This window comes from Labrus bergylta, chromosome 2, assembly GCF_963930695.1.
Source record: "Labrus bergylta chromosome 2, fLabBer1.1, whole genome shotgun sequence".
NCBI lineage: Eukaryota > Metazoa > Chordata > Actinopteri > Labriformes > Labridae > Labrus > Labrus bergylta.
Window position 1 is genome coordinate 32,538,036 of NC_089196.1, and position 24,004 is coordinate 32,562,039.

A 24,004-nucleotide genomic window follows, 5' to 3' on the forward strand; every position below is an offset into this window, starting at 1 on the left:
ATTTACAAAAGAAATATTATAACTACATACCTACTGATGGATCCAAAGAGCCAGAGAGTGGACATGTGGGGACAGGAGTGTTCATATCTGAGTTTGATATAGAAATATGTAAAAGAATGAATAATAAGTGATCCTTGTTTACAGCAGAACTAACTGCTATAATGTTAGGGTTGAATGGATCGAGAAGGCCAGAGAGAGTTGTTGTTTGTTCAGATTCAACTGCAGCTCTTACACGCCTGAACTCAAAAGAAACAGTAAGAGAGGACTTACTGATGGAAACAAAGATGATGTTGTTGAGATTACAAAACTCTCTCTGTATTTCTCTTCATCCTTTCTGTCTGTATTTCTCTTCTTCCTCTCTGTCTGTATTCCTCTTCTTCCTCTCTGTCTGTATTTCTCTTCTTCCTCTTCCTCTCTGTCTGTATTTCTCTTCTTCCTCTCTGTCTGTATTCCTCTTCTTCCTCTCTGTCTGTATTTCTCTTCTTCCTCTCTGTCTGTATTTCTCTTCTTCCTCTTCCTCTCTGTCTGTATTTCTCTTCTTCCTCTCTGTCTGTATTTCTCTTCTTCCTCTCTGTCTGTATTTCTCTTCATCCTCTCTGTCTGTATTTCTCTTCATCCTCTCTGTCTGTATTTCTCTTCATCCTCTCTGTCTGTATTTCTCTTCATCCTCTCTGTCTGTATTTCTCTTCATCCTCTCTGTCTGTATTCCTCTTCTTCCTCTCTGTCTGTATTTCTCTTCTTCCTCTCTGTCTGTATTTCTCTTCTTCCTCTTCCTCTCTGTCTGTATTTCTCTTCTTCCTCTCTGTCTGTATTCCTCTTCTTCCTCTCTGTCTGTATTTCTCTTCTTCCTCTCTGTCTGTATTTCTCTTCTTCCTCTTCCTCTCTGTCTGTATTTCTCTTCTTCCTCTCTGTCTGTATTTCTCTTCTTCCTCTTCCTCTCTGTCTGTATTTCTCTTCTTCCTCTCTGTCTGTATTTCTCTTCATCCTCTCTGTCTGTATTTCTCTTCATCCTCTCTGTCTGTATTTCTCTTCTTCCTCTCTGTCTGTATTTCTCTTCATCCTCTCTGTCTGTATTTCTCTTCATCCTCTCTGTCTGTATTTCTCTTCATCCTCTCTGTCTGTATTTCTCTTCTTCCTCTTCCTCTCTGTCTGTATTTCTCTTCTTCCTCTTCCTCTCTGTCTGTATTTCTCTTCTTCCTCTCTGTCTGTATTTCTCTTCTTCCTCTCTGTCTGTATTTCTCTTCTTCCTCTCTGTCTGTATTTCTCTTCTTCCTCTCTGTCTGTATTTCTCTTCATCCTCTCTGTCTCTGTATTTCTCTTCTTCCTCTCTGTCTGTATTTCTCTTCATCCTCTCTGTCTGTATTTCTCTTCATCCTCTCTGTCTGTATTTCTCTTCTTCCTCATCCTCTCTGTCTGTATTCCTCTTCATCCTCTCTGTCTGTATTTCTCTTCTTCCTCATCCTCTCTGTCTGTATTTCTCTTCTTCCTCTCTGTCTGTATTTCTCTTCTTCCTCTCTGTCTGTATTTCTCTTCATCCTCTCTGTCTGTATTCCTCTTCATCCTCTCTGTCTGTATTTCTCTTCATCCTCTCTGTCTGTATTCCTCTTCATCCTCTCTGTCTGTATTTCTCTTCTTCCTCATCCTCTTTGTCTGTATTTCTCTTCTTCCTCTCTGTCTGTATTTCTCTTCTTCCTCTCTGTCTGTATTTCTCTTCTTCCTCTTCCTCTCTGTCTGTATTTCTCTTCTTCCTCTTCCTCTCTGTCTGTATTTCTCTTCTTCCTCATCCTCTCTGTCTGTATTTCTCTTCTTCCTCTCTCTCTGTATTTCTCTTCATCCTCTCTGTCTGTATTTCTCTTCATCCTCTCTGTCTGTATTTCTCTTCTTCCTCTCTCTCTGTATTTCTCTTCTTCCTCTCTGTCTGTATTTCTCTTCTTCCTCTCTCTCTGTATTTCTCTTCATCCTCTCTGTCTGTATTTCTCTTCTTCCTCTCTCTCTGTATTTCTCTTCATCCTCTCTGTCTGTATTTCTCTTCTTCCTCTCTGTCTGTATTTCTCTTCTTCCTCTCTCTCTGTATTTCTCTTCATCCTCTCTGTCTGTATTTCTCTTCTTCCTCTCTCTCTGTATTTCTCTTCATCCTCTCTGTCTGTATTTCTCTTCTTCCTCTCTGTCTGTATTTCTCTTCATCCTCTCTGTCTCTGTATTTCTCTTCATCCTCTCTGTCTGTATTTCTCTTCATCCTCTCTGTCTGTATTTCTCTTCATCCTCTCTGTCTGTATTTCTCTTCATCCTCTCTCTCTGTATTTCTCTTCTTCCTCATCCTCTCTGTCTGTATTTCTCTTCTTCCTCATCCTCTCTGTCTCTGTATTTCTCTTCTTCCTCTCTGTCTGTATTTCTCTTCTTCCTCTTCCTCTCTGTCTGTATTTCTCTTCTTCCTCTCTGTCTGTATTTCTCTTCTTCCTCTCTGTCTGTATTTCTCTTCATCCTCTCTCTCTGTATTTCTCTTCATCCTCTCTGTCTGTATTTCTCTTCTTCCTCTCTGTCTGTATTTCTCTTCATCCTCTCTGTCTCTGTATTTCTCTTCATCCTCTCTGTCTGTATTTCTCTTCATCCTCTCTGTCTGTATTTCTCTTCATCCTCTCTCTCTGTATTTCTCTTCTTCCTCATCCTCTCTGTCTGTATTTCTCTTCTTCCTCATCCTCTCTGTCTGTATTTCTCTTCTTCCTCTTCCTCTCTGTCTGTATTTCTCTTCATCCTCTCTGTCTGTATTCCTCTTCTTCCTCTCTCTCTGTATTTCTCTTCATCCTCTCTGTCTGTATTTCTCTTCATCCTCTCTGTCTGTATTTCTCTTCTTCCTCTCTCTCTGTATTTCTCTTCTTCCTCTCTGTCTGTATTTCTCTTCATCCTCTCTGTCTGTATTTCTCTTCATCCTCTCTGTCTGTATTTCTCTTCTTCCTCTCTCTCTGTATTTCTCTTCATCCTCTCTGTCTGTATTTCTCTTCTTCCTCTCTGTCTGTATTTCTCTTCATCCTCTCTGTCTGTATTTCTCTTCTTCCTCTCTCTCTGTATTTCTCTTCATCCTCTCTGTCTGTATTTCTCTTCTTCCTCTCTCTCTGTATTTCTCTTCATCCTCTCTGTCTGTATTTCTCTTCTTCCTCTCTGTCTGTATTTCTCTTCTTCCTCTCTCTCTGTATTTCTCTTCATCCTCTCTGTCTGTATTTCTCTTCTTCCTCTCTCTCTGTATTTCTCTTCATCCTCTCTGTCTGTATTTCTCTTCATCCTCTCTGTCTGTATTTCTCTTCATCCTCTCTGTCTCTGTATTTCTCTTCATCCTCTCTGTCTGTATTTCTCTTCATCCTCTCTGTCTGTATTTCTCTTCATCCTCTCTGTCTGTATTTCTCTTCATCCTCTCTCTCTGTATTTCTCTTCTTCCTCATCCTCTCTGTCTGTATTTCTCTTCTTCCTCATCCTCTCTGTCTGTATTTCTCTTCTTCCTCATCCTCTCTGTCTCTGTATTTCTCTTCATCCTCTCTGTCTGTATTTCTCTTCTTCCTCTCTGTCTGTATTTCTCTTCTTCCTCTCTCTCTGTATTTCTCTTCATCCTCTCTGTCTGTATTTCTCTTCTTCCTCATCCTCTCTGTCTGTATTTCTCTTCATCCTCTCTGTCTGTATTTCTCTTCATCCTCTCTGTCTGTATTTCTCTTCATCCTCTCTGTCTGTATTTCTCTTCATCCTCTCTGTCTGTATTTCTCTTCATCCTCTCTCTCTGTATTTCTCTTCTTCCTCATCCTCTCTGTCTGTATTTCTCTTCTTCCTCATCCTCTCTGTCTGTATTTCTCTTCTTCCTCATCCTCTCTGTCTGTATTTCTCTTCTTCCTCATCCTCTCTGTCTCTGTATTTCTCTTCTTCCTCTCTGTCTGTATTTCTCTTCTTCCTCTCTGTCTGTATTTCTCTTCATCCTCTCTGTCTGTATTTCTCTTCTTCCTCTCTGTCTGTATTTCTCTTCATCCTCTCTGTCTGTATTTCTCTTCTTCCTCATCCTCTCTGTCTGTATTTCTCTTCATCCTCTCTGTCTGTATTTCTCTTCCTCCTCTCTGTCTGTATTTCTCTTCATCCTCTCTGTCTGTATTTCTCTTCTTCCTCATCCTCTCTGTCTGTATTTCTCTTCTTCCTCTCTGTCTGTATTTCTCTTCATCCTCTCTGTCTGTATTTCTCTTCTTCCTCTCTGTCTGTATTTCTCTTCATCCTCTCTGTCTGTATTTCTCTTCTTCCTCTCTGTCTGTATTTCTCTTCTTCCTCTCTTTCTGTATTTCTCCTCTTCCTCTCTGTCTGTATTTCTCTTCATCCTCTCTGTCTCTGTATTTCTCTTCATCCTCTCTGTCTGTATTTCTCTTCTTCCTCTCTGTCTGTATTTCTCTTCTTCCTCTCTGTCTGTATTTCTCTTCTTCCTCATCCTCTCTGTCTGTATTTCTCTTCATCCTCTCTGTCTGTATTTCTCTTCTTCCTCATCCTCTCTGTCTCTGTATTTCTCTTCTTCCTCTCTTTCTGTATTTCTCCTCTTCCTCTCTGTCTGTATTTCTCTTCATCCTCTCTGTCTCTGTATTTCTCTTCATCCTCTCTGTCTGTATTTCTCTTCTTCCTCTCTGTCTGTATTTCTCTTCTTCCTCTCTGTCTGTATTTCTCTTCATCCTCTCTGTCTGTATTTCTCTTCATCCTCTGTCTGTATTTCTCTTCTTCCTCTCTGTCTGTATTTCTCTTCATCTCCTTTGTCTCCTGTGTGTGTTTCTTTATTTCATCATCTCCACTTGTAGGAATCTGTAATCTTGTGTTCATGACGTCACAGGACTTCGGGGCCTGGTTGCCTACTGTTGTAAAAAAAAGTTCTAACTTTTGGCAGCTTGGACATAAAGCTCTCTTTTTCCTCCCTCTACATCCTTTTTTCTGCTCTGCTAGATAAGCTTCACTTCATATGGCTTGTTTGTTAGTTTTTATCTTCGTAAAGTGATCAGGTGCGCTGCTCAGCTGCGCACTGCGTCCCAGCACGCTCTGTTTGTTTGTTTGTTCTCGTGTTTAATGTTGTTAAAACGTCGTCTTATCCGGCCTGTCTGTGGAATATGTTTGTCTAAAGTGTAAGATGAGTGTCCCTCGAACTGCGCTTGTGTTTCTGTGGCTAATAAGTCTACTTGGACAATGCCTTTCCATGCAATGTCCGAAAGCACACCTGAGTGAGGCGTCACGGCTTGCACGCTCGTACAGCCGAGAGGCTCTGCTGGAGCTACAACCAGACCCGACCCAAGCAGTTGTATCAAGCCACTTCTACCGGCTGACGCTGGAAAAGATCCCCCAGGAGCTCATCAGGACCAAAAAAAGGAAAAAGAGAGGAGGAATTCGAAACCGGTTACGAAAGAGATCAAATCGGCCACCACTCCCATCTATTGTCTTCACAAACCTGCGCTCTTTGAGCAACAAAGTGGATGCTATACGAACATACGCAAGGTACTGTAATGAATTCCAAGAGGCATCTCTGTTATGCTTTACAGAAAGCTGGTTACAAGCGACGATGCCTGACTCCCTCTTTCATGTCCCCGGATTTACTTTGCTGCGAGCAGACAGAGACGCTGACTCAGGAAAAACAAGGGGAGGAGGCATCTGCGTGTATATAAACGATCTATGGTGCCGAATGCACTCAGTCAAAGTTACGATCTGTGATCCAAATGTAGAAATTCTCAGTATGACTTTAAGACCATTTTATTTGCCAAGAGAGAATTTGGGTGTATTTTGCTGTTTTCCCTCAAACGGGAAAGCGTCACAAGCTGCACGGACCATAGCTGACTGTGTTCCTGAGCTACAACTCAACTACCCTGAGGCACCGGCTATAGTTTTGGGAGACTTGAATCATTGTCACCTGGAAACTGTGCTGCCTGGTTTCGAGCAGTACGTCAAGGACCAGACCAGGAAAGACAATATTTTGGACAAGTGCTTTGTAAATGTCAAAAGTGCTTATGTGTCCAAGTGCCGGCCACCTATATTAAATTCAGACCACAATGTTGTGCACATGATTCCAGTGTATAAGACAAAACTTAAGAGAAGTAAACCAGAAAAGAAAGTGATTAGGACATGGACAAATGAGAGTAAAGAACAACTGAAAGCCTGTTTTGGATGGACAAATTGTTAAATTTTTCATGAGGGCTCCATAAATGACATAACTGATGTTACAAATGATTATATCAATTTTTGTGTAGAGCTGTTGTTCCAACAAAGGAAATTTAAATTTACCCTAATAATAAATCATATGTCACTAGTGACATAAAGGCAGTCATAAATACAAGAAAAGTGGCTTTTAAAAATAAAAATCCAGAAGCACTAAAACTTACAGAAAAAGAGTTGAGAATCAGACTGAGAGAAGCAAAAGTGGCACACAGACAGCTTCTTGAACAAGCCTTTAAAGCTAAAAACCCTAAAAGAGTGTGGGACAACATGAAAGCTATGACGGGCATGTCAACTCCAATCAAATCAATTGCGACAGACAATGAACTTTTTTTTTCTAGATTTGAATCACAAGACGACCCTGCAAAATTCCCTGAAATACTCAGAACCATCATACCTGCAGCTTCAGACAGAATTATCATCACTGTTGAAGATGTAAGGAAAACATTTCAGGGTACAAATACAAAGAAAGCAGTGGGACCTGATAAGTGTAGTGGTTTTCTGCTAAAAAACTTTGCAGCTGAGTTGGCTCCAGTATGGCAACCAATTTTTCAGTCTTCAGTTGACACACACGAGGTCCCTATGTCATGGAAAACTTTGTACATAAAACCTTTACCTAAGATTCCATGTCCAAGGGATCATAAAGACTTCAGACCAATAGCTCTTACCTCAGTGATCATGAAATCTCTAGAAAGAATACTGCTCAAACATCTTTGGTCCATATCATCACCAAACATTTAGATAAGCCAAATACATTAAGAGCCCTCTTTCTAGACTTTTCATCAGCATTTAACACAATAAAAGCAGACATCTTAGTATCAAAAATGATTCAACAAAAACTTAACCCCTACTTGACTCTTTGGTATGCTTCTTTTTTCACTAACAGAATCCAGTTTGTGAAGGTGAATAACACCCTTTCATCTGCTATCACAACTAATGTTGGCGCTCCTCAGGGTTGTGTGAGCTCAGCTGTGCTTTTCACTTTTTATACAGATGACTGTCGGTCTGATACACAAAATCAGTACACTCTGAAGTACCTTGACGATACAGCTCTGATTTCTCTGTTAAGTAACTCTGACGACCCTGGACTGCACCAACATGCTGTGAACAAAATGGTTATGTGGAGTTATGACCATGCTCTAGAGATCAATGCAAAGAAAACAAAGGAAATTGTATTTGGTTCACCGTCTGATGCTCATAAAGCTCCTATTCTCATTCATGATGAAACAATCAAGCAAGTGTCATCTTATAAATATCTGGGTATAATGATCGACCATCTGTTGTCCTGGAAAGATCACATCGATTACATCTGTAAAAAGACAAAACAAAGAATTTATTTCCTCCGCTGTCTGAGATCTTTTGGGGCGAGTCGACAGATTCTTCTTTTGTTCGTTACCTCTGTGATTCTAAGTGTCCTACAGTCCTGTAACACCTCATTGTATATGTGTCTGTCTGCCACTCTGAAGTCTAAACTGCTCCAGCAGTTGAACATCTGCTCTAAGATTGTAGGCCAACCCATGCAAAGACTCTATGAATCGGCCTACAACAAAAGCATTTTAAGACTGGCTAACTGCATCGCCTCTGACCCTGACCACGCCCTGAACACAGAGTATGAACTGATACCATCAAACTGGAGATACAGGGTCCCACGTTTTAATAAGGTCAGACTGAAACACTCTTTTGTTCACCAATCAATCCTAAAATTGAATGTGGAGCTGAATCCTCAACCAAAGCACGTTTAGGGCCTCTGTGCATTTGTTTGGCATTTGAGTGTTGTTTCAAATGTTTGTATCTTTGTTTCCTGTCTAAACCCTATAAAACCATTTGTATCATATTTGCTACGCAAGTTTCTGAGACCTCTGTCTTATCAACATGATCAAAACTTTCCTTTAAAACCTGTATATGACCTGATACATGTATTCTGCCCCCTAGAGGATTTGCATTCTACTGCAGGCAGTGGAAGGGCTTTTTTTGACCTTTAAAAAATGGCCACCATCATGCTAGCATCCACACACTTTCAGCAGAAAAATCTTTGCTAATTTTCAAGAAGTTACAGTAAGAATAACATTTATATTGTTACTAATTCTTTAATATGAGTATATTCTGTATTAAAACAATGTATCATTACTTAATAATTCATTCTTCATATTACAGTTAAATCATGTTAAAAATGTGTGTATCACATTTGATACTGCAGGTATATAAGGTGCTTTATCATGCCTACCACTATACAAACACACACTATTTTAATGATTTAATAAATCTAATTAATGACTGAAATGCCATTTAAAAAAAACATTTTGGGTATTTTCACAATAACAATTCCTCTGAAATCATAATCGCTATGCTATATTGACCAATTTGTTATGTGTGTATTTTTAGATGTCAAAAAGAATAGAGGAAGAAGTGAGAAAACAAACGTACATTGAAAATGTCATCAACATGATAATGGATGGCAATTCAAGTGACATAGAGCAGTTAGGGGAAGATGGTGAGGAGGATGAGGAAGAATGGACTCCTCAGACCATGCATGATGATGGAAGTTCAGATAGCAGTGATGAGGAAGACTATCAAGATGAAAGTGAGTTGAGATCCCAACAACAACACAGGACACAATCAGAAAGGAGTCAGTGAAGGCCAATGCACAAAGGAAAGAATACAGATGGAGAAAAATAAAATATCAAGCTCCATCTATCGATTTCATTGCAAGTGTTGAGGAAGGCACAGAAGACAGGTGTGACTGGACACTATACATGTATTTCAAACAGTTTGTCACTGATGAAATGCTAGAGGAAACTGCAGAACAACCAAACCTGTACAGTGTACAAAAAGAGGGCAAGTCAGTAAACACAACTGCCAAGGAAATAGAGCAGGTTCTAGGCATGTACATTCATATGGTGTTAGTACAGATGTCCTCTGTGAGAGCCTTTTGGGAGATGGAGACAAGGCTCCCTGCAGTTTGTCATGTGATGTCTCGAGATCGGTTTCTGAAATTGCTGACAGTGATTCACTTTCAGGACAACCTCAGTGTGTCTGATGATGCAAAGAAAGATAAACTGTGGAAGCTCAGGCCATGGTTACAAAAACTGGGGGAACAGTTTCTCTGCATACCTCCTGAAGAAAGCCATGCAGTTGATGAAATCATGGTGCCATTTAAGGGAAAATCTCATCTACGTGTCTACATGCCTGCAAAACCTCACAAATGGGGTTTCAAAATGTGGGGACGTGCTGGACAAAGTGGCTTTCTTTATGACTTTGATATTTGTCAAGGTGCAGAAAATCCAGACAGAGAAAAGTCTGAAGTAGGTGTTACAGGAGAAGTTGTGCTGAAAATGACATCAACACTTCCAGCAGGAAAAAATCACAAGGTCTTTGCAGACAACTACTTCATATCAGTTCCCCTGGTGCAACACCTAAAAGAAAGAGGAATCCACTATGTTGGCACGATCCGGATGAACAGGATGAAACACTGCACCATGATGGATGAAAAAGAATTGAAGAAAAATGGAAGAGGGTCAATGAACTTCAGAGTGAACCAGGAAAACAACATTGTTGTAAGATGGTACGACAACAAAGCAGTGAACCTGATTTCCTCTTTTGTTGGCACTGAACCTGTGGGAAATGTGAAACGCTGGGATCGCAAATCCAAAACTCACATAATGGTTCCCAGACCAGCCATTGTTGAAACATATAACAAGTTCATGGGAGGTGTTGATCTCCTTGCTGTCTGCACTTTACAAGTTCAGCTTCAGATCCCGAAGATGGTACATGTACATCTGGTGGAACACTGTTACAGTGGCAGTCATCAATGCGTGGAACCTCTACAGAAGAGACCAGAAGAAGCTAAACCCCAAGAAGAAACCCGTGCCTCTGCGAAGGTTTCAGGCTTTGGTTGGCACTTCTCTGACAAGCGCAGGAAAGGCCAAAATCAGGTGTGGCAGACCACTATCCTCTCCAGAAGAGACTCCAACACCACCCCGTAAAAGACCAAGCTGCAGTGTGCCTCTTGATGTGAGAAGGGATGGCATTGATCATTTTCCAACATGGGAAACCCGACAGAGATGCAAGCACTGCACTGGCAATCACTTCTCACATGTCTACTGTGAGAAGTGTGAGGTGCATCTTTACCTGAACAAGGACAGAAACTGTTTTTGTGCCTACCACAAAATGAAATAAAAAGGCTGTAAAAAGTGTTCTGTTAAAAAAATGAGAAAAACTGCCTGAAATGTTCTGTATTTTCAAAATGTGAAGGGCATATTTTGTTTTTGTTTCTAAAACGAACATTGTTGTGTGCCAAAATTTGCCAAAAACGCCCGATGTATCAATGTGCTACAAAACAAATATCATAAACAACATGATATGACAAAAATTTGGGGGGATTTTGTTTAAGGGTTTAATAAACATCTCAATTCCAAAAAAATATAATTTTCTTGTTATTTTTTGATGTGTCAGGCTTTACAGGGATGTGCCGCAAACAGAGCCGCTGTGACGCAAGGCAAATTTCAGACTATGTCTGACAATAAAGTATTATCTATTTATCTATCTATCTATCTATCTATCTATCTATCTATCTATCTATCTCTTTCACTCTCGTCTCTTCTTTCTCTCTCTGTGATGCCGTGTCAATCATTTCTTTAAAGAGATACTTGACCTGTTGAAACATGAATCTGTATTGACATTGGGTCATATATGTAGAAATGTGAAATACATTTTGAAGTTGGTGACTTCTTGACTTGAAAAGGCAGAAAGTGTCTTTTTGGCTCACGTGGATGAAAGACAACAACTCCCAGAATGCACAGAAATGCAGGCCACTCCCACTAAGGTCCTCTATTTACAGACATTTACTACAACACATACGGCCGTTTCCTCAACTGATTCAGAGATTTCTCCCAGTCCTGTCAGAAAACAGACTCTACGTCTGTGTCCATAGGCAAACAGTGAGAGCACCGACACTACCAGTCCACCCCAGCTCGAGCTGGGCCCGGCTCCTCGTCCTCACCGCCGCCGACAATCAGGCCTTATGTCTCAGTGAAGAGGGGAAGAGAGAGAGGGAAATAAAGCCTGCTGACATAAGGCCTGCCTGTCTGCAGCAGCCGTCTCACCGCAATATTGCTTTCTCCATAGAGCCTGTTAGCAGGATGCACGACCATTCAAAAATACTACCAGGTTTCTAATGATACACGGCTTAATGCAAATGGCTAACGTATCCCTTTAAACACGCTGTCCACTAACGGTGCATTCAGGTGGTGTCGGACACATCGGAAAAACAAGATTCCTAGTTGTAAAATGCACATGAACACCTGCTCAAGTCGGAAAAACAACTCGTCACTCGGAGAAGAATGAGGTGCTCGACTTCCCAACTTGACGTCATCACATAGGGGAAAAATATGTTTAGTTAATGTTAACATACTTTTTATTGATTCACGTATAAGGACATCAACTTTTTACTCAAATATAACTGTAACAGTAACATTTCACTGATCTTCTTTGTAGCATCAACGCTTTGTTGTTGTTGTTACAACATTCAGATTTTCTGAACTGAAATCAAGTCGGAAGAACGACTTCCTAACTCGGAAACTTGGAGCACCCGAGCAGCACCTGAATGCACCATAAGACCTGAGGGTCATGATGGAATAGTTCATGTAGTGCAGCTGGAGGGGGGAGGGGCCCTGAGACATGATTTATAGATGAACATTCTTCTGATAAGAACTTTTTGCGTATGGGTTTTTAGAAAAACATAATAACTTACCACAAAGTTTAAAAAATAAAAATAATTTTAAACAAGATTTTTTGGTAGGTAGGACAGAATCAGAAACCAAAGAGAGAGAGTGGGGAATGACTTGTGGGAAAGGAGCCACAGGTCGGATTTGAACCCGGGCTGCCCGCCCTCCAGGACTTAATGATGATGAGGAGAAACCTCAGTCCTCACAGCCTTAAGGACCTTTCAGATAGGATGCGGCCGGCGGTGCGCGCAGCTGTCAAGCCCATTCATCTCCTTGCTGCCGAGTTGAGCTCAGCGTGGGGTCCTGCTCGCATTAATATTAAAAAATCAGTCTATAAGTACCGTTAATGTTTGTTTACTGTGTCCTGCAGATCTCCAGCAGCTGTTGGTGAGTAAAGAAGAGCTTCCACCTGAGCAGCAGGAGTGGAGCCACATTCTGGACCAGGAGGACACTAAGCCCCAACACATTAAAGAAGAAGATGAGGAACTGTGGATCAGTCAGGAGGAAGAACAGCTTCAAGAACTGGAGGAGAAAGAGAAAGTCTGGCCAAACACATGTTAGTTCACACAGGAGAGAAAGCCTTCAGCTGTATGTAAGTTTATAATGCAATGAAATCCTGTGCAATGGTAAAACTGATCCAGAGGAATCCAAGTTAACAACATCACTAATTTGTATTCATAAGTATGTATTGACTAACAGATGTATAAGTGCAGTTATAAAGGGATATAAGACAATTCTGTTGACAGAAATCTGTCTCTACTTTTTTGACATTGATGTTTTGTTGCTGACAGATGAACCAGTAAGTTGGGAGCAGCTATGACGTTTGAATTGAAAGGGTTTATATGAAACAGTTACAGTGTAAGGATCCTTCTTCTCTCCTGATATCTTCTCTTCTTTCTGTCACTCTGTTTCCTTGGAGTCCTCTGTGTTGGGTAGCACAAGTTCTTCAGACAGCTCATGTGTAACCTTGTAATAAATAAACTGATGTAGAGTGAGAAAGACTTTCATCTACTTGTGTTATTTTGTGTCGAGTGTCTAAAGTGTCTTTGGTAAAGAAAAGGAGTTCAGCAGATCCTGATGCAGAGCGACCACAGTCAGGTCAGGTCGATGTCGATTTCACTGAAAACCTGTAACCCTTAATAAGAATCCTGCAGTCAGAATACAAAATAAAGAAAATCACAAACTGAATGATAACACCTGTAGATGTCATCTGGCATTCTGGATTTACTCAACATCTTGTTAGAAGAAACGATAGAGATGCATTATAGCCTTCAGTGTGTGTAACTAAATGGTATATGGTAAAAAAAAAACACTTCAATGGTGTGTTTATTTGTTCTGTTATCATTTCTCTCTCTGGCTTCCTTTTTGCTGCTTCACTGCTTTTTATACATTTTCAGCTAAGAGGAAAATGATTCTTCGATTGGTCTTGGCGCTATCCAATTCCCACGGTAACCTGACTCGTCATCAATCTTAAAACTTTTCTTATTTCAATAAAAGTAACTGCTTTCATTAATATTTCACCTCCAAGCAGACCCTTATTCTAAAAGACTGAACACATTGGTTTGGGTTAGGCCACGATAGTAAAAGAGTTCAAAGAGGAGACTTTAATGCAGCGAGGTTACAACTGTTTATTGTGTGTGGTTCTGAAAAGCAAGGAAAATATCTATGAACAAAATTCTTCACATATACATTCCTATTATAATTGTAAAGTAATCTGGGGAAGCAGTTTTCCACTTATACAATGTTAACCATGCATCTTTTAGCATCCTTACCTTCCTTTTTCTCATTTTAACACCAAACAACACAAATCAGAATTTAAGTTAATATAACCATTAAATGAATCTGAATTTTAGTATCTATTCAGTTCTTTATCTTTTGTTTACAATTTAAACAAACCAGTTAAATGTGTTCAATATTAATAATTATTTACCCTTCTAATTTAATTGTTTCCTGTGAACACTACACTATAAAACCAGAATGCAGAGTGCATCACTATGAAATAAACAGCCTACATTAAATACATGTCACCATTCAAACATTCTGAACAGATAATTACCAAAGAACACAGCACACTTACCAAAGGTATCTCTGCTGTCTTCCTTTCATTGAATTCAGCCTGAAAGTGTCTCAGCCTCTCACCTCACTCCTGCTCTCACACACACCGCTGACACTCCTGTCTGTCAGTTAGAGCCACTCAGCAGGTTTACACACCTGGCTCACAAAGGTTACCTGATTTCCTGACCTGCTCAGTGCTGCTCTCCAGTGTTCAATACAAACTTTAAATAAAGGCTGACAACAGAGATAACCTGATAAGTAATAATAAAGCTGATTAACCTTTAAACACAAAGTAAATAAAAGCATATAAATATTAAAATTTTCAGATTGTCCTTAGATTTTAACAAAACAAAGACTGATTTAAAAAAATCCCCCAGACACCAAACATTTGTTATATGGAAAATAACTTGTTTTTTGTGTGTTTTTTCATTAAAAATATTATCATCATGTAATCAAACTGGCATTTAAAGGGTTTAAATCCTGATAATTATTCAATATTTGATCGTTTTGATCAGGACTGAAGTTGATCAAAAGATTTAACCCAAAAAAGCAGAAAAAAAATTAATCTGTACTATTTTTATAGCAGTTTTTGGAAGTGAACATTTTTGTCCTTAATGACTCAAGAGGGTAGTACATTTTAAATCTGATGCTACACAAAAACTAATAATGCATCAAAGTCAATATTTTGTATAATCTTTGACATATCCAAGACTGATTTTTTAAAAATCCCCCAGCCACCAAATATTTGTTATATGGAAAATAACTTTTTTTTTTCATTAATAACAACAGTGATCAAGTAATGAAATTGGCATCTAAAGGGTTAAAATCCTCAAAATGATTGAATGTTTGGTAGTTTTGAGCAGGGCTGAAGTTGTTTAAGAGATTTATGCAGAAAGAAGCAAAAAAAAAAAGTAATCTGTTCTATTTTTATCGCAGATTTTTGGAAGTGGACATTTTTGTCCTTAATGACTGAAGAGGGTAGTAAATTAAACTGATGCCTGAGGGTTTAAAGTGTGTCTTATACAGATTTGATGGTAATAACAGCTTATTTCAAGGACCTTCATATAAAGTGTTACCCAAGAAGAACTTAGACTGAGGTTCTGTCTGTGTTTAAACACATGTCATGAAACACTTTAACCAGAGCTGTCTCAGTGCTGCGGTTTGGTCCAAAACCTGACTGGAAGACATCCAAACAGTTGTTCAATATCAAGAAGTTATTTAACTTCTGAAACACAGCTTTGTCTATCATTTGACCTAACAGAGGAAGATTTGATATAGGCCTGTAATTATTCATTATTGTCTAGATTGTTCTTTTCTAGTAGTGGCTTGATGACTGCTGTTTTCAGGGCCTGTGGGAAGACACCTGAGAGACAAGTTTACCATTTGTAACAGATCTGGAGCCATGACTCCTCCTCCTGCTGCCAATATCAAGACAGCAGGAGGAGGACTTTAATTGTTTAATTGTCACTTGTTTTTTATTGCTGAGATCAGAACAATACAGACATTAAAGAAGGGGGTCCATTGTTTTTCTGTAATGTAGAACATTTAACCCCCATTACCACCCCCACCCCCCATTATCACACCCCCCAACCATGAAACAGACCAGCTGGACAGAGTGAACAGAGTCAGCTGATCTTCAGTCAGCAGTGTTTCTCAGACCGACAGACCACACAGAGACACTGAAGAACCAGGAGACCAGAACATAAACCCAGGATAGAGAGGTTCAGTGAATGTGGTGTTGAAGGTGTGGAGGTGGATCAGTGTGTCAGAGGAGACTCTGTAGAATGACAGAGAGCCAGCAGGACAGTCCACATACACTGCTACTCTGTGAGAGACAGAGGAGGAGGAAGAGGAGGAGGAGGAGGAGGACGAGGAAGAGGAGGAGGAGGAGGAGGAGATCTTTGTTCTTATGTTTTTGTGACAGACAGAGTAACCTTCGTCAGAGCAGATCAGACTCCAGGACTGATCATTAAATCCAAACAGACATTCAGCTCTGTCTCCTCTCCTTCTGATTCCTCTGTAACTCACTGATACATAAACCTTTCCTCTCCACTCGACCTCCCAGTAACAGCGACCAGTCAGACCAGTCCTACACAGCAGCTGAGACCACCAGTAATCAAATCTGTCTGGATGATCAGGATATGACTGATACTCCTCCATATGTGTCACCTTCCTGTTGTTGTCAGACAGTTTCAGTTTTCTGTTCACTGTGTTTGTGTCCAGTTCCAGCTCACAGGCGTCTGATGGAGAGAACGAGACACAACACAGCTGCAGGTTATCATCTGTTCATTCATCAACAACTTTACTGACACTTACTGATAGGGGTGTAAAGGTACACGTACTCGGACCGGACCGTTTCAGTACAGGACTGATCCGAGTACGGAGAACAAAAGTGATTTAATCTGTGTTCCCACACGGACCGCAAAGCAGAAACACACCTCAGGGTGGAGGAAGGCTGCAGCTGCTGTTATGGGACACAGCTTTTAGTTAATAACTTCAAGTAAAAGTTCAAACATAAACTGTGCAAACTGTGCAGATTAGTAGTTCCTCGAGTCCTGTTGGTCTGGACAGTTGCATATAACCGGGATGGAGTTCTTTTTACAGACTTACTCTTAAGTTTTGTTTTCATTTTCAGCGATGATCCCGCTCAAACTAAGAGCAAAAGGGGAGGGGGAGACGCATCTGTGTGGGAGCATAACCTGCAGCATGATAGAATGAACATCCTCCCTCCCCATTCCCACAATAATGGACAAAGAGACGTTGACAAGACGAGAGTAGTGTGCCGTTGTTGTTCAGCGGACATCGGGTACGTCACAGGCAACACGTCCAACTTATTAAAGCACTTGAAAAGGCACCACGTGAACGTAAACATCACTGCATCTAGGAAAAAACAGACAGCCTTTTGCTAATAATTCTAAACGGGCCAAAGCCATAAAAAATGCCATTGAAGTTCTTATATCGACAGAGGGAAATATTAATAGTTCTGAAACTACACTGTCCCAGATGTGATTAGTTTATTATGTGCTCAAAGAGCATTCAAAAAAGTGTTGCCTTCATAAACTAAAAGGTGTCAGTGTAATTTAAAATAATTTTTTTATATATAGGCTATATTAATGACTTCATTTCATTCTAAAATACTTTATTTCATTCATATCTTTTATTTATTGGAGACTCTTTTGGTTGAAGGAAGCAGCACGAGTTTATTTTATGTTTTTTTTACAATGTTTAATTTAAAATGTTATTAAAAAGTAACCTGAGCAGGTGTACAAGTCTGAACTGTCGATGCTGCACTTAGCCCAATGTGTAAAAGGGAAATTATAAATGTTCCTAATAAAGAAAAAAAAGCGTCAGGTCCCTTTACTGTAGTGAAAATGTACCAAACCAAAGCTTCAAAACTGAGAACTGTACCGAACTGAAATGTTTGTGTACCGTTACACCCCTACTTACTGAGAGCCAATCAAACTTACAGTTCATATTCAGCACTGAATGATGTTTGACAGCACTGAAATGTAATAATCCACTTCTAATCAAGTTCAAATGGAGTTACCATGGCAGCCAGGAAGAATGGAGATCCAAATCAACAAACACATGCAGTGAATAAAGTCTGACTAATCAAAGTGCAGCACAAAGAATCTATGAACCATCTGCTGTCTCCAACTGTTCTGTCCTCAGAGGTCACATTCAGCACAAACAGGAGCCTCATTTCCACTTTCACTGTCACACACAATGTGATGGCAGCAGGAGTGTGCCACGTCCCTTTGTCCTGTCTAACTAGTTTTAAACTGTGTTTCTGAAGTCATGGAGACCATTTCTTTTCCATCAATCTAGGCTCTACAACATACATGTTTTTGTTTTAATGTAAATTTAACTGGACTGGATGAACAGATCGAAATCTGAAGAGACAGATGACAACTCAGTCCTTGTGAGTTTTTCTCTGCTTGTCTAAGGTGTAGGCCACGCCGTCCCGACCTCACCTGGCCACCTGGCGGCCTGCAGCTGACTTGTGTATTGTTGTTGGATGTTCCTGCTGGCCTGTACTATGGTGATCGTGGACTTTGCTGTGTGCCTTACTGTCTGCACAGCCAGAAGACGAGGAGGAGAGCTAGCTTATGTCTCTAAAGATATTCTGTTTCTATTTCATCACTGAATTCACGTCTGGATGTTTTTGAGGAGAGAACTTGATGTTGGAGACTCTGCATATTTACATGTTTATGAAAATGAACGTCAAATCAAAAATGATTTCTGCTGTTTTTAAAGTTGATGAGCTCCACGAGCTCGACTACGAGCAGCCGGCCAGCAGCCAACATCAAAATGTGAAATGTCACAAAAACTGAAATTTGGAAAATATACATTTCTGTTGGATGTGATGAATGGTGATTTTCTATTCACTGGATTATCACTTTTATTTCAGTTTACATTTTTTATTTAATATTTAAACTCTCATGAGTTTGACACGAAGACCATAGAGCCTCCAGTTTTCATTAATATATTTCAATATCTTGCATTTATCATCAATTGTGATTTTTAGTTTTAATAAAGAGTGCACAGAGACATGGCGATGGCTTCACACATTTCACCTCCTCCATACTCAGCACATCTTCATCAGCTGCATGTATTTATTCTGTAAATAATTCAAGTGTGGACATTAAGTCGGGGCATCTCTGACACGATCATTAAGCCATATATTTGATCATAATTAGTCACAGTGCAGACTGAGATGCCCACGAAAACATGTGGCCAACAATTCAAAGTTTTTGTTGGTTGATCAAACCTTTGATTAATAATATGATAGAGTGAGGGAGAATGCTGACTGACGTGTCCTCTCTGCCACTATATGAAGAAATCAGTGTGGGTCCTGTAAACATGTAAACATTGCAGATATACTCGTGCGTAATGATGAACGGTGGATGTTTTGGCACATAGGACAGCGTGAATGCAGCAGCGACGTGGTGTCATTCTCTGAATTTTCTTCAGTTCGTGATCCTCCTGCTGCAGCAAACTACCGATATGTCCATTTTATCCTTCACTTCATTCACAAGTTCCTTTGTTTCTGGGTCAGAAAGTTTCGTTTCTTCGTCTAAACTTCAGTTTTCGTGATCCAACCGTGGAAACCTTTGATCTGCCCCCTCGTTTGGATGCATTTTCATTCACGAGCTGCTTTGCATTGACCGTTTATGGTTGAATGTGGGCGTGTAGAGGGCGGAACATGGGACTAATCTACGTGTGCACATTTCCAGGTGGATGGTGATTTATAAAGGGAACATTGCGTGCAGGTGTGCGTACGAACGGTTTTATAACTCTGAATCATTTCGTGCGCACGCCATTTCCGGGTTTTTGGCACACGAACATTTTTAGTATGAATTTTACACACTCTTTTATAAATGAGACCCCTGGTCATTTTTAAAAACCTCCTCAAACACCATCTGTACACCAAAGCATTCAGCCTCATCTAACACTCCCCTCAGCTGATCACCCACTCCCTTTCTCCTTCATTTGTTTGTCTAGTGTTTCTATCCTTTCTCTTCTCTGTTTGTGTTTTTCTATTCCTCTCTTGTTGTCTCCCATTACGCCCCCCCCCCCCCCCACACACACACACACACACACACACACACACACACACACACACACACACACACACACACTTTGTAAAGCATCCTTGGGTTTCATGAAAGGCGCTATATAAATCTAAGTTATTGTTATTAACTTCTCAGAGAGAAATAAACAAATCCTCTATTCACAAGCCATAGTCTCTGTCTGATTGTTCAAGAGCATTTACTCTTCTACACTCCAACATGTGCTGCTGTGTTCTGATGAAGAGAAATGAAAACACACTCACACTTCCTCAGACCAGGCTTCAGTCTGTGCAGTCCACTATGGTCCAACCTGGAGGAAGAAACCAGATCAGAATCTATTTCATACATCTTCATTTAAATCCAGCATCAGACAAGAAGCAGAGTTCATCATTCAGAAACAGTGAGACAGCTTCTGTGTGTCTGTCTGTACCTCAGTGTCTCCAGTCTGCAGTGTGGATCCTCCAGTCCAGCAGACAGCAGCTTCTCTCCTCGTTCTCCTGGATGATTGTAGCTCAGGTCCAGATGTCTCAGGGGGGAGGAGCTTAGAGCTGAGGCCAGAGACGCACAACCTTCTTCTGTGATCAGACAACCTGACAGACTACACACACACACACACACACACACACACACACACACACACACACACACACACACACACACAAACACACACACACACACACACACACATACCAGTAACATCCCGTCATAACCATGCAGCTGAACAGAATAGACTTCATAATCTGATACTAATCAATATTTACTCTGGTGACAAATAGTGAAGGTAAGACAGAGCGTGAGATAAACACACAGACTGCTTTGACATCAGCAGTGATGTAGAAACAGTTCTGAACTGTTTCATCTGAAATAAAGATTCTTTAGTTCTTTATGTTCCAAACATTATCCATGGTTTGTTTGTTGGTGGGGAAAGAACTTCATATTTAACTTTCTTTATTCCAGTCCAGCTTCCTCAGACTAAAAGACTGAGAGCTATAGAACGAGTTCAGAGCTTTACAGCTTTAATGTGGAAACATACAGGAAAACTTTAAACCACCACCAAGGCCCATTTAATAAATGATTCATCAAGAAAACATGATCTTAGATGAATAATGTGGATCAGCAGCACACTAACCTGAGAGTGTCCAGTCTACAGAGTGGACTCTTTAATCCAGTAGACAGCAGCTTCACTCCTGAATCCTGCAGGTTGTTGATGCTCAGGTCCAGCTCTCTCAGACTAGAGGACTGGGAGCTGAGGACTGAGGACAGAGCTTCACAGCTTCTCTCTGAGAGGTTACAACCACACAGCCTGAAGAGGATATGTTTGGTAAGTTAATCAAAATATCAAATAAACTAAGTACATTTAAGCTTATTGGGTAAACTTTCACATGAATAAGTCCTTACCTGAGCGTTTCCAGTGAACAGTGTAGAGTCTTTAAACCACTACACAGCAGCTTCACTCCTGAATCTTGCAGGTTGTTGTTGCTCAGGTCCAGCTCTCTCAGACTAGAGGACTGGGAGCTGAGGACTGAGGACAGAGCTTCACAGCTTCTCTCTGAGAGGTTACAACCACTCAGCCTGAAGAGGATTCAGAAGAACACAAATGAAAGCAATTACAAACTATAGTTGTTATTTCTGAATGAAGAGAACTACATTTGAACTGGATAGTTATGTGAGCACGTACAGAGCTTTGTTTGAAGCTTTGATCACAGGCAGCAGCCTCAGAAGAGCCTCCTCTGAAGCAGAGTATTTCTTCAGGTCAAACACGTCCAGATCTTTTTCTGATGACAGTAAGATGAAGACCAGAGCTGACCACTGAGCAGGAGACAGTTTATCTGTGGAGAGACGTCCTGATCTCAGGGACTGTTGGATCTCCTCCACTAGAGAACGATCATTCAGTTCATTCAGACAGTGGAACAGATTGATGCTTTTCTCTGCAGACAGATCCTCACTGATCTTCTCCTTGATGTACTTGACTGTTTTCTGATTAGTCTTTGAGCCACTTCCTGTGTGTGTCAGCAGACCTCGTATGAGATTCTGATTGGTCTCTTGAGAAAGACCGAGGAGGAAGCGGAGGAACAAGTCCAGGTGTCCATTAGGACTCTGTAAGGTCTGGTCCACAGCACTCTGATATAAATGTTTTGGGTCAGGTTTTTCTCTGAATCCTTTAGACCACCTGGATGTTTTTTGTTTTTCTGACATCAGATTGACTCCAGAGTTGATGAAGGTCAGATGGACATGAAGAGCAGCCAGAAACTCCTGAACACTCAGATGGATGAAGCAGAACACCTTGTCCTGGTACAGTCCTCTCTCCTCTTTAAAGATCTGTGTGAACACTCCTGAGTACACTGAGGCTGCTCTGATATCGATGCCACACTCTGTCAGGTCTGAGTCATAGAAGATCAGGTTTCCTTTCTGCAGCTGCTCAAAAGCCAGTTTTCCCAGAGACTTAATCATCTTCCTGCTCTTTTCATTCCAGTGTGGATCTGTCTCAGCTCCTCCATCATACTTGATGTTCTTCAGTTTGGACTGAACCACCAGGAAGTGGATGTACATCTCAGTCAGGGTCTTGGGCAGCTCTCCTCCCTCTCTGGTCTTCAGCACATCCTCCAGAACTGTAGCAGTGATCCAGCAGAAGACTGGGATGTGGCACATGATGTGGAGGCTTCTGGATGTCTTGATGTGGGAGATGATTCTGTCGGCTTGCTCCTCATTTCTGAACCTCTTCATGAAGTACTCCTCTTTCTGTGGGTCAGTGAACCCTCTGACCTCTGTTACCATGTCAACACACTCAGGAGGGATCTGATTGGCTGCTGCAGGTCTTGTAGTTATCCAGAGGCGAGCAGAGGGAAGCAGTTTCCCCCTGATGAGGTTTGTCAGCAGCACATCCACTGAGGTGGACTCTGTGACATCAGTCAGGGTCTCGTTGTTTTTAAAGTCCAGAGGAAGTCGACACTCATCCAGACCGTCAAAGATGAACACAACCTGGAACTCTTCAAACCTGCAGATTCCTGCTTTTGTGGTTTCAGGAAAGAAGTGATGAACAAGTTCCACCAAGCTGAACTTTTTCACTTTCAGCACATTCAGCTCTCTGAAAGTGAATGGAAATGTGAAGTGTATGTCCTGGTTGTCTTTGTCTTCAGCCCAGTCCAGAGTGAACTTCTGTGTTAAGACTGTTTTCCCGATGCCAGCCACTCCCTTTGTCATCACTGTTCTGATTGGTTCACCTCTTCCAGGTGAGACTTTAAAGATGTCTTCTTGTCTGATGGTTGTTTCTGGTCTGTGTGGTTTCCTGGATGCTGTTTCAATCTGTCTGACCTCATGTTCATCATTGACCTCTCCAGTCCCTCCCTCTGTGATGTAGAGCTCTGTGTAGATCTGGTTCAGAAGGGTTGGGTTTCCTGCTTTAGCAATCCCCTCAAACACACACTGGAACTTCTCCTTCAGGTTAGATTTTAGTTTACGCCGGCACTCTGCAGCGACTGTCCCTGAATAAAGAAATAACTGAAATCAATGAACAGATCCTGATATAGATGACATGACTATCTGAGTTTGGAACTTTAAACCTCTTTGTCATTTTTCTAAAATACTAAATATGTTAAAATGTTCTTACTGCTCTGCAGACAGTCAGCCAGCTCCTCCTGCTTCATTCTCCTCAGGAAGTGCAGAGTGATCTTCAAAAATGCCTCTTTACAGCTTCTCCCCTGCTCTTCATCCTCACTCTGACTCTCTAAGCATTCTGGGTAATCTGGACTCAGAACCCTGTGGACTCTCTTCAGCTCGTTCTTCACAAAGGTGATGATGTTCTCCTCCAGCAGCTGGAACAGAAGGAGACACTGGATATTTAATATAAACTGGTAGAACTCAACATGTGGTTCATCTGTCAGTCTGAAGGTCAGCTGGTCTAAACAGAACAATAACTTAGCATTAAATTATTGTAATGGTAGTATATTAATTAACAGTGTGTTGAACACACCATAAAGATGGAGTCCAGGTCTGTTGGATTCTGCTGGTCTGATTGATCTCTGTGAACGTTGGAGCTCTCCTGTTGAACTCTGTGACAGGACATATTACACAAGAAAACAACAGGATATATATAATGAAACTCTGAGCTAAGATATGAGTCTTTAAACAACAGAGACATAACATTAACTTGATTTTTAATTCTCACCTTCCATCAGCAGGACGTCCATCTTTAAAGTTAATAAGATGACCATTAGACCGGTCACTCTTCATGGACACACAGCTGGGTCCAGGAGAGTCTGGTCTCTGTTCCTGCATCCTGATACAAACAAACAGCTGGTTAATGAAAGCATTTAGAACAAAGATCATTTTTAATCAGATTGTTCCAGTTTAAACTGGCAGATGGATAATCAGTAATCAGGAGGCAGAGCTGAAGTTCTCCACAGTTCTCTCTGTTTCTATTAGAACAGTATCTCACTCAGAATACAGCCA

General features: G+C 40.8%; 3 protein-coding genes across 3 annotated transcripts in view; 1 reads left to right on the top strand and 2 right to left on the bottom strand.

The window, feature by feature from the left end:
- Positions 1-24,004, bottom strand: part of LOC136181101 (NLR family CARD domain-containing protein 3-like) — a 785,212-nt gene that overhangs the window by 186,971 nt on the left and 574,237 nt on the right. The window lies entirely within an intron of this gene.
- The window catches only part of LOC136181122 (NLR family CARD domain-containing protein 3-like), a 236,446-nt gene that overhangs the window by 99,131 nt on the left and 113,311 nt on the right, over positions 1-24,004 (top strand). The window lies entirely within an intron of this gene.
- Positions 20,934-23,742, bottom strand: LOC136181062 (protein NLRC3-like). The gene is made up of 3 exons (XM_065961232.1): positions 23,721-23,742; positions 21,234-23,037; positions 20,934-21,127 (listed from the first exon to the last, which is right to left on the bottom strand). The coding sequence occupies exons 1-3, from the start codon at positions 23,740-23,742 to the stop codon at positions 20,950-20,952; spliced, it is 2,004 nt and encodes a 667-aa protein (XP_065817304.1). The 3' UTR covers positions 20,934-20,949.

Coding starts and splice junctions, on each gene's coding strand:
- LOC136181062 (XM_065961232.1), bottom strand. CDS start 23,742: ATGGACGTCCTGCTGATGGAAG. Junction 23,038..23,720: donor GGACGTCCTGCTGATGGAAG/GTGAGAATTAAA, acceptor TTCTTTATTCAG/GGACAGTCGCTGCAGAGTGC. Junction 21,128..21,233: donor AAAGCTTCAAACAAAGCTCT/GTACGTGCTCAC, acceptor AATCCTCTTCAG/GCTGAGTGGTTGTAACCTCT.